This window comes from Oncorhynchus mykiss, chromosome 15 (genome assembly GCF_013265735.2).
Source record: "Oncorhynchus mykiss isolate Arlee chromosome 15, USDA_OmykA_1.1, whole genome shotgun sequence".
NCBI classification, from domain to species: domain Eukaryota; kingdom Metazoa; phylum Chordata; class Actinopteri; order Salmoniformes; family Salmonidae; genus Oncorhynchus; species Oncorhynchus mykiss.
The window spans coordinates 51,698,438-51,711,622 of record NC_048579.1 but is presented as its reverse complement, the minus strand read 5'-3'; the positions used below and the strand labels follow the sequence as shown (position 1 = coordinate 51,711,622).

Here is a 13,185-nt window from a genome sequence, read left to right as displayed (position 1 = left end):
AGGAACCGCTTTTCAGATTTTGCTAGAAGGTGTCCTGGGAATTATGACTCGCACTTTGGTAGTCAATTTTTACCATGTCCATTATTAAAATAGTATTTCCTGCATATAGAAAGGACAGTTTTTGTTTTCAACATTCGTCACAGGCAACGTAAACTCTATTTTTATTCAAACAGTTGAGAGTATTTGTCTCCTAAGCAGACTCTTCAGTGTCATTGTCACTTCAGAGCTGTGTGTGTGTTTTACAGATGGCAGAGAAAAGCAGAGCACCTGTGTGGGACTATTACATGGAATTGGCACCAGGGAAAGCAAGGTGTCTTATTTGTGATAAAGATGTAAGCATGGGGTCAGCAACGGCTAAATCAAAAAATACCACCAACCTGTGGAATCACCTTAAGAACACCCATCCAAAAGCCCATTTGTATTATATTAAGTTAAAATAAAAGTGTTCATTGGTCATTCAGTATTGGTGCAATTGTCATTATTACAAAAATGTGTATACTTTTTGTCTTTTTTTGTCCTCCAATAATCGGTATCGGTATCGCCGTTGAAAAATCATAGTCGGTCGACCTCTAGTCCACGTGACAATTCCAATTGGACTACTCCTGTATGACACCTTTGCTCCAAAACTGTTGAATACATATGATGCCACCGTGGAGTCAAAGGCAACATTACACATCGTCATAATGAGAATCATAATGAGGATCATAATGAGGATCATAATGAGGATCATAATGAGGATCATAATGAGAATCATTATGAGGATCCGGGTTACTTCCCGACGGTTAACAAGAACACAGCTTACTGGCGAACCGACAATAATCATCCCTATAATAACATTAATAGTAACAGAATCAATTGTCCTTTAATTATAGTAATCAACACAATCAACATCAGCCCAGTATCTTCAATCCAACGGTATTTCCTGCCGTTACAGCGAATGTTATTCCTCTGATTGATCTTTGTCTAATGGACTCACTGGGTCTGCTCTCACTCCTTAGAAGAAAATATGCAAGGAAAGCCATCAACATTCAGTACAGGGTGAAAACAAGTCCAATCCCCAAATTAAAACTCACACAACAACAAGTCACGGTAAACAAGCTAAGAGTTTCTCTCAAATCCGCTTAGCAGCATCTCCAATTCACCATCGTTTCATACTAGCCTTCTAAATCGACATGATCTAATTATGAGCGGCGATATTTTGCTCAGTTGACTGTCTCTACCACAGGCTGTGGACACATGTCCCCAGAGGACTCTGTGTGAGACAGAGGGACACAACAGCACAACAAGTCTGGGCCCATGTCCGTTACAGTGACTCCCCGTCCATTACTATCGCAGGTCTGACCGTGATGATGTGCAGGTTCAGTTCTGCCGTCTTCGCACGGTTCGGATCTGGTCTGGTCACAGCTGGATAGTGTAGCAGCATTGTCTCTCTGCTGCTGTCATAGGTGTATCACCACATGATCAGTGTGATAGAAGTGAGGATGGCACACATCTGTTTCTGTGAATCACACGACTCAGTACAAACACACACACACACACACACACACACACACACACACACACACACACACACACACACACACACACACACACACACACACACACAAACGTAGTCCCCCAGCCATGAGGCAGGCTGATGGGTCTGGCACTTCCACCAGACATGCACTCACACACACACGCATACACACGCAAGGGGCCTGCCGCCAACAAAGGCAGGTAGGGCAAAAACTCACTCACACTATCCCCATGAAATCCCCATACTCTCACATACTCACCCGATCACCTCACACATCACCATACACCTTCCAAACACTCTCTCAGACCTCCCCAGAGCCCTAAAACTAAGGCAGGCGAGTCCGATAAGTGCTAGGTCACTAAATCCTCCCGCACAGTACAGTATCTTACAGGTATGAGGAGCCAGCAGGCAGCGTGCTGTACTGTGTTGTTACTGATCTGCCATGTCCTATGATTTGACACACACACACACACACACACACACACACACACAGACTGACTTGACTCCTTCTGTAATTTCCCCGAATTATCCCTCTGAAACGTCCCAGTCATGCAGACAGCCTCTGTAATGCGCTTGACATTTCCAATATGTCTTGTCTGCAGAGTGAGTGAGAAGAACAATAACAACCGTTCTAGGGGAACATTCGGGAAAGGTTCACATTTTGATGTTTATTTTTGTCTGTTGTCATAGTCGTTCAGTGAAGGCAATGTAAAATGAGTGCTCCCCGGCGCTGCTTTAAAAGAGTTGGGGTTTCGTTCTCCCAAGACGAATGCGTGTCGTTTATGCGTTTGTACGTTTTTCTTTTTCCGAGGGTGTGTGTGTGTGTGGGGGGGGGGGAGGGTCTCCCATGGTGGAGTCTGCTGCATCTCTGTGTTTGATGGTGGGATCTGACACCGTCTCCTTCTACTGAAGTTTGCCAAGACTGTTCCAAATCCCATCAGGATTGTTCAACTACAGTGCACAAAATATTCCGTTTGGAAAATGAATGGCGCTTTTTTTCAATGTGTTTCTGTACATGTGACCAAACAATACAGGGATTTTCGAAATGCTGTTTGATGACATCATGATATCTACGTCAAACAAAACTAGGCCGATATGGCCAAGCCCAGTGTGTGTTTGTGCATGCTTGGTTGTGTCTGGATGGATACCTTAACTACAATAGTGCAATATACATTACAACTAGAGTAACCCAACAACAGAGTTGTGATGTTAGCTGAACCATTCCAGTTCTGACCTAACCCCTGCTAAGCTTTCTGTGAAATCTCCATAGAGCACTGGGCCTAAACTACAGCTCCTGATGCTCCTGACCGTGCCATTTGCTAGATACTTTAGTCTCTCTCTCTCTCTCGCTCTCTCTCTCTCGCGCTCTCTCTCATTACAAGTGTCAAATTATGTACAAATAGTTAAAGTACAAAAGGGAAAATAAAAAACATAAATATGGGATGTATTTAAAATGGTGTGTTTGCTGCTGTGATGCACACTGTGGTATTTCACCCAATAGATATTGGAGATGATTAAATTGGGTTTGTAAATTGTATCTGTGTAATCTGAGGGAAATATGTGTCTCTAATATGGTCATACATTTCACAGGAGGTTAGGGAGTGCAGCTCAGTTTCCACCTTATTTTGTGGGCAGTGTGCACACAGCCTGTCTTCTCTTGAGAGCCAAGTCTGCCAACGGGAGCCTGTCTCAATAGCAAGGCTATGCTCACAGAGTCTGTACATAGTCACAGCTTTCCTTAAATTTGGGTCAGTCACAGTTATCAGGTATGGTGTAGTCTGCTGCATCTCTGTGTTCGATGGTGGGATCTGACACCGTCTTCTTCTACTGAAGTTTGCCAAGAATGTTCCAAATCCCATCAGGATTGTTCAATTACAGTGCACAATATATTCCGTTTGGAAAATGAATGGCGCTTTTTTCAATGTGTTTCCGTACATGTGATCAAACAATACAGAGAATTTCGAAATGCTGGTCAGTCGCTGTGTACTCTCTGTTAAGGGCAAAATAGCATTCTAGTTTGCTCAGTTTTTTTGTTAATTCTATCCAATGTGTCAAGTAATAATCTCTATGTTTTCTCATGATTTGGTTCGGTCTAATTGTGTTGCTGTCCTGGGGCTCTGTGGGGTCTGTTTGTGTTTGTGAACAGAGCCCCAGAACCAGCTTGCTTAGGGGACTCTTCTCCAGGTTCATCTCTCTGTAGGTGATGGCTTTGTCATGGAAGGTTTAGGTGGTTGTAGAATTTAACGTCTCTTTTCTGGACTGATAATTAGTGGGTATCGGCCTAATTTTACTCTGCATGCATTATTTGGCATTTGTTTTATGTTGTACACAGAGGATTTTTTTTTTTTTATTTTACCTTTATTTAACCAGGCAAGTCAGTTAAGAACAAATTCTTATTTTCAATGACGGCCTGGGAACAGTGGGTTAACTGCCTGTTCAGGGGCAGAACGACAGATTTGTACCTCGTCAGCTCGGGGGTTTGAACTCACAACCTTCCGGTTACTAGTCCAGTACTAGGATATTTTTGCAGAATTGTGCATGCAGAGTCTCAATTTGGTGTTTGTCCTATTTTGTGAATTCTTGGTTGGTGAGCGGACCCCAGACCTCACAACCATAAAGGGCAATGGGTTCTATAACTGATTCAAGTATTTTATCCAGATCCTAATTGGTATGTCGAATTTTATGTTCCTTTTGATGGTATAGAAGGCCCTTCGTTCACAGCTTTGTGGAAGTTACCTGTGGCACTGATGTTTAGGCTGAGGTATGTATAGTGTTTTGTGTGATCTAGGGCAACGGTGTCTAGATGGAATTTGTATTTGTGGTCCTGGCAATTGGATCTTTTTTGGAACATCATTATTTTGGTCTTACTGAGATTTACTGTCAGGGCCCAGGTCTGGCAGAATCTGTGCAGAAGATCTAGGTGCTGCTGTAGGCCATCCTTGGTTGGGGACAGAAGCACCATATCATCAGCAAACAGTAGATTTCAACTTCTAGTAGGGTGAGGCCGGGTGCTGCAGACTGTTCTAGTACCTTAGCCATTTCGTTGATATATGTTAAAGAGGGTGGGGCTTAAGCTGCATCCCTGTCTGACCCCATGGCCCTGTGGAAAGAAATGTGTGTGTCTTTGCCAATTTTAACTGTTTGTGTACATGGATTTTATAATGTTGTATGTTTTCCCTCAACACCACTTTCCATCAATTTGTATAGCAGACCCTCATGCCAAATTGAGTCGAAAGCTTTTTTGAAATCAACAAAGCATGCGAAGACTTTGAATTTGTTTGGGTTTGTTTGTCAATTAGGGTGTGCAGGGTGAATACGTGGTCTGTCGTACGGTTATTTGGTAAAAAGCCAATTTGACATTAGCTCAGTACATTGTTTTAACTGAGGAAATGTTAAGAGTCTGCTGTTAATGATAATGCAGAGGATTTTCCCAAGGTTGCTGTTGACGCATATCCCACGGCAGTTATTGGGGTCAAATTTGTCTCCACTTTTGTGGATTGGGGTGCTCAGTCTCTCTCTCTCTCTCAGGCTCCTCTCTCTCTCTCTCTTTCTCTCTCTCTTCTCTCTCTTTCTCTGTCACTCTCTCTCCATCTCTCTGAATTCAATTCAAGGGGCTTTATTGGCATGGGAAATACATGTTTACATTGCCAAAGCAAGTCACAAAAGTGAAATAAAAAGAAAAAGTGAACAGTAAATATTACACTCACACAGTCTCTCTCTCTCTCTCTCTCTCTCTCTCTCTCTCTCTCTCTCTCTGAATCACTCTGCTCTTTATCTCTACCACTCCTCCTCTGAAGGATTAGCCTTTCCTCCCTTCCTGAGTCCCTGTTCTCTCACCGCTCTCTGAGATAGAGGGAGAATGAGGGATAGAATGACTATCTCCCCTCCTTCCCTTTCTCCTTCCCTCCCTTCATCCATCTCTGAATTATCTCTAGCTCTGATTCAGAGCTTCTTTCACTACTCACTCTCACTCTGTTTTTTTCTCCTTCCCTCCTTTCCTTTCCTCTACTCTGCTCTTTCCCTCTCTGTGCCTTCCTCCATCTCTACTCCCTACCCTGTGGAGTCACCTCAGTGGCGTGTGGTACAGAGTCCATTGGTCCAAGCAGATTAGGCCAGTTTAATGTTTGCATACCCAACGTGGTAATGACCTGGGCGCGCCACTGTGTCTACGCGGGCCCTGCCCGTTAAATCCTTCGGCTGGACGATGAGTAACGGCCACCAGCCTCCGTACTCACGCAGAGCCACCGATAATAACGTCCTGAGGGGGTTTCTGCTGGGGCTAGCCTTGTCTCACTGGGGCTATTAGAGCCTGGTCGGGGAAGGGCATCAAGAGACGTTGTGTTAGAATATCCTCCTCTCTTGCCTTCGATCTGTGTCTGACCCTGACTAAAGCCTCTCTCTCTCTCCCCACCCTCTCTTCCTATTCCCTCTCTATCCCAATGGTACTACATCATTACTGACAAAGCTTTACCTCCATCCGCCACTTTCCCCTCTCCGCCTCAGGCACCATGCAGTGAGCTTCATGTGAGCTGCGTTCAAAGAACTATCATTTACAATTATGTAGAGTTATGTAGTGTTGCTGTTACAAAACATCAACTGCATTACACTCCAACATCCCCACGGGTACACCTAGAAGGTGAACACTGAAGATTTAAGGTTGATTCAATTTAGTCTAAGTGCTGTAGCCTCAACATCTAATTAAGTTCAAATCCTATGCTACACAAGTGTCTATGTTGTAGGGAAACAGGCTGAATTCAATCAGCGTGCACCGTAGGCCTACTGTTTATGTACATATTTATGATATTCAAGTGATTACCTGTCAAAAATGTTGATTTCAATTCCAGCCAATCCACTGACAGGAAGGGGTTGAGTCCCAAATGTCACCATTTCCCTTCATAGCGCACTACTATGGGCCCTGATCAAAAGTAGTACACTAGATAGGGAACACGGTGCCGGGACACAACCAGGATGTTGATGTTATGTGTGTGGTTGGTAGGCAGCTCCTTTGATCTGGTCATAGATACTGTACATACAGAGTCATTATATAAAGAGACCACCTTCTGCCTTCATTAATTCTGGCCCCTGATACATACAGCCGTCTTCGGACCTTTCGCAAATGGCAGCCTTTTCTCTATAAAGTGCACTACCTTTGACCAGGCCTTTATAGTGCTGTATATAGGGAATAGGGTGCCATTTGGGAAGCATCCTAGACCTCCCCAGCCACGACAATAAAGCAGTTTGACATTTACAATCAATACTGTAAGTCCTCTTTGAATCCCAATGAGTGTAAAGTGCATATAACATGGGCGCTAAACACACACAAACACACACGCACACGGGTGCACACGCGCAGATGCAGTACACGCATGCACACACACACACGCATGCACACACACACACACACACACACACACACACACACACACACACGCACACACACACACACGCATGAAGAATATTGGATCAGGCAATGATTACTGAGAAAAGAGGTTGTGTTTGGAGAACATCAATACGGTCAATCTAAGCATCAGAATAGAAATACCCCTGAGGACATAGTGATCCGAGTCTGGCCTGGGTGCATGTTTGTGTGTGTGTGTGTGTGTGTGTATATGTTCATTTCGCTCAGCCTGTATCAAAACGACAGACTTCGATTATCACCAACTGAATCAGTCTCCTCATTTTGACAAGCAGCATCTACATGTTCACTCCTTGCAAAATCAAAACCCAATTTGTTCTCATGCTCTCCTATATTTCCCAACATTTCCACGTGTCAAAACCCACAAATCAGTTCCCTCATTTGATTCAAATGTTGACCAGCCTTCCGCTGTCATCACACCCCACAGTGACATGGAAGTGATGATCAGATTCACAGCACTGTTTAGCTCTTATTCTTTCCAGTGCATCCACACATTCACACACCAATTCACTTATGCAGCGTGCGTGTGTGTGTGTGTGTGTGTGTGCGCAGAGATGGACAGTATTTCTGTTACATGTATTTGAAATATGGATTTGACTACTTCTAACTATTCAGTAATTTTGTGTTACACTGGGCTGAACTACACTCCCAATGTATTTTGTAACACGATACCTTCCGGGGCTGTAATTTGTATTTTCAAAATACTTTTCTATTCAAATTTTTTAAATATATATAGCTGTTCGACATTTTATGGCCCCCTTTCACCTTGCATTGTTATCAGAAGTCTGATGGCACTATGGTGGGATAAGAGCATCTGCTAAATTAACTAAATATAAAAGTAATCTAAAAATGAACAAAGCATGCTGAGTATTATGCTAATGAGCTCCACCCCAAAATAAAGCCAATAATTAATACACAGTGTGCTTTGCAATTCATACGTTCATTTTCACATTTACATTTGGTAATTTCGCAGACACTCTTATCCCGTGTGACTTACTATTTACAGTCAGTGCATTCAACTAAGGTAGATAAATAACATATCACCATCATAGCAAGTAAAATGTTTCTGGAACTGTTACTAAGAATGCTTGTTAATGTTCGTGCTGGCTGTGTGTGTTTTTACCAGTAACACAATTACTGAGAATGCTTGTTGATGTTTGTGCTGGCTGTGTGTGTTTTTACCAGTAACACTATTACTGAGAATGCTTGTTGATGTTCGTGCTGGCTGTGTGTGTTTTTACCAGTAACATCAGTGCAAACATAGTTTGCCAACTAGAGTCATTGTGGAGCTGAACGCTTACCTCGACACAACAATTGTTTATAGGCTAATTGGGGCATCGTACAAGTGTGTGTCAGCCGCATGGCAACAGAGTCAAGTAAATGGGTGATGGTGTGACTCGGTGATGAGCTTTAATGAGGACCTTCTTCTCCTCTCCCTCTCTTTTCCTCTCCTGTGGGTATTTGTTGTTGTAAAGTGTCCCAGCTATGTTCCCTCGGTCTCTAAGATTGTGGAGGTGTTGCATTTGAAATGTACCATCTGCCAAACAGCAGTGGAACATTCACTGAAATTCCACTGTGCAGAAAACCTTTTCAAATGACCTGGAAGTGCCATTCTCCAAGTGCAGCTAGCTCAAACCTGACCTCCAGCACACAGCAGGTCAGAGGTTATGCAGAGGGACTACCTTTTGTTTTCTCAAGCTTCCCAGAGCCCTGCTCGGCTGTGTATACCTTGCCGATCTACCGCCTAGAGCCGAGGCAAGAGGTAAGGCAATATGTTCTGAAGTTCAGGCCTGACACACCCACACTGACACAAAGAGTGATCCAGAGAGAGAGAGGGAGTACACCCTGTATATGATCCTCTTATTAAAGCTGGCAAAGACTTGGCTCTAGTCCCTCAGATAGAAAATCCAGTCTTATTCACATGGGAAGGTGAGGGCTTTAGACTTAAGCTATTACGACAGCTCCATTCTGAATCCCTAGCTGACTGATGGGAAAGAGACCATTCATCCAAAATCATCCATTCATTAGAAACACACAGGCTCCACTTTTTTGCGTGTTTCTGTGTTATAAAAGCTGTTCAACTCACCCTCTCCGCCGACTGTGCCGTCCCGAAGAAGATGGGGATAAACGCCAGCCAGATTATGCAGGTAGTGTACATGGTAAATCCAATTGGCTTGGCCTCGTTGAAGGTCTCCGGCACTCCCCTGGTCTTGATGGCGTAAACAGTGCATGTGACCATCAGTAGGATGGAGTAGCCCAAGGAGCAGATCAGGGACAGGTCGGAGATGTCACACTTCAGCACGCCGCGAGCCGCCGCCGGGTCCTGGGTCCGCTGCTCGCCGTAGTCCACGAAGGTGTGTGGCGGGTCCACGGCAAACCATACAAACACCCCCAGGAGCTGCACTGAGATCAGGGAGAAGGTGATGACCAGCTGGGAGGCCGGGGAGATGAACCGGGGGGCGCTGACCGACTTCTTCCCCTGCTCGAAGATGCGGTGGATGCGGTTGGTCTTGGTGAGGAGGGCCGCGTAGCTGAAGCACATCCCCAGACCCAGAAAGATCCTCCTGAAGGAACACACGACCACGTCAGGCGCGGCGATCATCAGGAAGGTGATTGCATAACACAGGAAAATGCCCGTCAACAGCACGTAGCTCATCTCACGGCCGGAAGCCCTGACGATGGGCGTTTCGTTGTAGCGGACGAAGGTCACAATAACGAAGGTGGTGGCGATGATGCCTAGCATTGAGATAAAGACGGGAATGACGGCCCAGGGCGAGTGCCACTCCAGCTTGATGATGGGGATGTTCTGGCAGCCCGTTCGGTTGGCGTCAGGACGCTGTTCGTAGGGACAGAGTTCACAGCTGAACTCGCTGGCCTGGAAGTGATAGCCCTCGCAGCGCTCGCAGTGCCAGCAGCACGGCACACCCTTCACAATCTTCTTCCTTTCACCCATCCGGCAGGGCACGCTGCACACAGACGCCGGGAGGGACGGGTCGCCTGCCCGCCACTGCATGGCCTCTACCTGGGGTCATAAGGTCACAGGAGAGAGGAGAGACCAATCAGAGGACAGATAGGTTGGGACTCAATTATGGTTTTGGTTCTAGAAGGGTTGTGATTCTAGACTGTTTCTGGCTAACGAACGTTCTGACTGGAATAGTTCTGACTGTGTAACAGCTTTCTTCAAAGCCTACTGTTGTTAAACTGTTTGTACCTGCATAAACATTTCCCAAAGGGCAACTCACAAAGTAATTAGCCAAAGAAGAACTTCTTATCATTTCCCTTGTGCTGCCTGCTAGGCATAAATCTCGAAGAAATTAAACTGGTTTAATCAGAGCTGGCACAAATTGGCCATCTGCATCAGTCTGATGCAGTTTGTGTGTATTAATAAACTGTTTATAACACAGCCCAGGGTGATGGGAACGGAGCTCCTCTCTCTATCTCTGAACAGGCACACAAAGCACTGATCCAGCAGAACTAGAGGAAACTGGCTGGCTGCGGATTCTGCTGAGAGCAGAGGAAACCTGTTGTTTTAGATTTGTGTTTTATTTCCCTTTAGTGCTATTATGTCTTCCTGTTCTTTTGTGGTAAAGTAATATTCGGCCATGCTTGCATTATGAACGCTCAACACATTAACACATTAAGCCGGCCCGTGAACTCTCTGGGGTATAATTGATCATTGTTACCTGATGAAACAATACTTTAGGTCTCATTAAAGTTATCCCATAAAGCATTTTGAGCATGTCATGAAGGAAAAGCATGTCCAATGGCACAACTGATCCTAAGGGAAGAGATTTAACCACCAGAAGAAAGTAACTTCCGGCACTTCGGTGAATCCTTCTTCAATTCTTTGGATACCTTGAATTGAAAACACTGTTAAGGTGAAACAAAATGTTTATGGAATGGGGATATTCTGGCTCTAGTTCTCAGCAGCCTGCCGAGAGAGAATAGTAGTCTGTTGCTGCCTCCCAGTCCAGCCAAGGTAAATAGATCGAAGAACAAAGTGAACTCACAAGAGAAATTTAGCCCTGGAAGAAAAGAGAAGTTCAATAGACAATGTTCAGCATTTGAGCCTAACTTCCATTTTCCTCCCAGCCAATTCTGCAGTCTCCGAGTCCAGCCAATTTAGCTTCTACAGTCCGAACTGATCCGCTTATACCGTTGTGAATGATACGTGCAGGTAAGCAGTAAGTAAGGGGAGTCAGATAGGTCTAGGTGTACAGCATTGTTAGGTGTAGGTGTACAGCATGTGTGCTGCCTGACTGATCGCTGCACGTACGACCAGAGCAGATGGTTTTAAGATCCCTCAGAGAGTACAGCCCAACCTCCAGCCCAACCGTGCCCAGCCTGTCTGTCCTAGGAATCTATCTGTGTGTGAACACACTGCTCGTTTACCAAGGCTGTGGATCTCAGACAGGCATGCAGAGGCATTAAGAAGCTATTAGCCCCATCACCTCTCCTCTTGTGGCCTGGGTGTGTGTGTGTGTGTGTGTGTGTGTGTCTGTCTGTCTGTCTGTCTGTCTGTCTGTCTGTCTGTCTGTCTGTCTGTGTGTGTGTCCCTCCCTCCCTTCAGTGTTCAGGTGTTATCGATGTGCTCTCTGACTCCGACAGAAACTCATGCTGATGAAGAGGAGAGAGCACCTTCCTGCTCGCACACTTCCTAGCTCTATCCCTCCCTCTCCTCCCTTCCGGCTCTCTCTCTCTTCACCCTAACGAGCCGGGCTCAGGTCACATATATTAATGATGCAGAAAGTGTGCGCGTATGTGTATGTGTGTATTCGTGTGTTCGTGTGTATGTTCATGTGTGTGTGTGTGTGTGTATGTGTGTGTGTGTGTGTGTGTGTGTGTGTGTGTATTCCAATCAGTAACAGCTGAATAACAAGTAGCTGCTCACTGAAAGTCAAGCACTGAGCAGTAACTGTATGTGTGCAGGAACACAAACTACTCAGAAGTACTGTAAGAATGTAGGCCAAAAAAACACTGGGAAGAGATGGGACCCAAACATGACACGAAAACAAGTTCTGGATGATAACGAATGAATTGAAATCTGAAGTTTCAAGACTCGACCTTGAATGAATGCTGATATCTATAAAATGTGTGCGATTTCCCAGCTGTTTGTGCTATTATGTCAAGTCCTTGTTCATTGTCATGCCAAATATGTTGACATGAAGGCACAAACAGAGCCGGGACCAGGCTCTATATGAATACCTTTGAATATGACAACGCTAGATCACAAAAGATAGATATTGCTATTATGTTAGTCTCACATTTAGGTGTAGTTTGTTGGTCCAGGTGCCTATGACCTTGTACTCTCTGGTAGAGCGGTTGGTGCTCTGGTACTGGAAGATGTCGTACCGTCCAGGGGCGTCGCCGTTCTCATTGAACACCACTGGAGTACCGGCACTTCCTGGAAGACAGAGATGGTGGGAAAGGATTAACAAGAAGACACACTGTATGTAATTCATCACACAGACAGCTAATTTACCATACTGTAATATTTTGTAGTTCTGCATTTTTCACACCAATACATGATTTGGTCCAACACAAAATAGTTTTGGACTAACTTATATATACAACTATGGTGTGTATATACAGTGCCTTGCGAAAGTATTCGGCCCCCTTGAACTTTGCAACCTTTTGCCACATTTCAGGCTTCAAACATAAAGATATAAAACTGTATTTTTTTGTGAAGAATCAACAACAAGTGGGACACAATCATGAAGTGGAACGACATTTATTGGATATTTCAAACTTTTTTAACAAATCAAAAACTGAAAAATTGGGCGTGCAAAATTATTCAGCCCCCTTAAGTTAATACTTTGTAGCGCCACCTTTTGCTGCGATTACAGCTGTAAGTCGCTTGGGGTATGTCTCTATCAGTTTTGCACATCGAGAGACTGACATTTTTTCCCATTCCTCCTTGCAAAACAGCTCGAGCTCAGTGAGGTTGGATGGAGAGCATTTGTGAACAGCAGTTTTCAGTTCTTTCCACAGATTATCGATTGGATTCAGGTCTGGACTTTGACTTGGCCATTCTAACACCTGGATATGTTTATTTTTGAACCATTCCATTGTAGATTTTGCTTTATGTTTTGGATCATTGTCTTGTTTGAAGACAAATCTCCGTCCCAGTCTCATTCTTCCAGAATGGTCCTGTATTTGGCTCCATCCATCTTCCCATCAATTTTAACCATCTTCCCTGTCCCTGCTGAAGAAAAGCAGGCCCAAACCATGATGCTGCCACCACCATGTTTGA

At 44.6% G+C, this 13,185-nt stretch overlaps 1 protein-coding gene across 3 annotated transcripts in view; it reads right to left on the bottom strand.

The window, feature by feature from the left end:
• The window catches only part of LOC110490742 (metabotropic glutamate receptor 8), a 319,290-nt gene that overhangs the window by 18,912 nt on the left and 287,193 nt on the right, over positions 1-13,185 (bottom strand). For all 3 annotated transcript variants that reach the window (XM_036944571.1, XM_036944570.1, XM_036944572.1), the window contains 2 exons: positions 12,197-12,336; positions 9,019-9,954 (listed from right to left, as the gene is read on the bottom strand). In XM_036944571.1, coding sequence (XP_036800466.1) covers positions 9,019-9,954; positions 12,197-12,336 — 1,076 coding nt within the window. The remainder of the gene's footprint in view (positions 1-9,018; positions 9,955-12,196; positions 12,337-13,185) is intronic.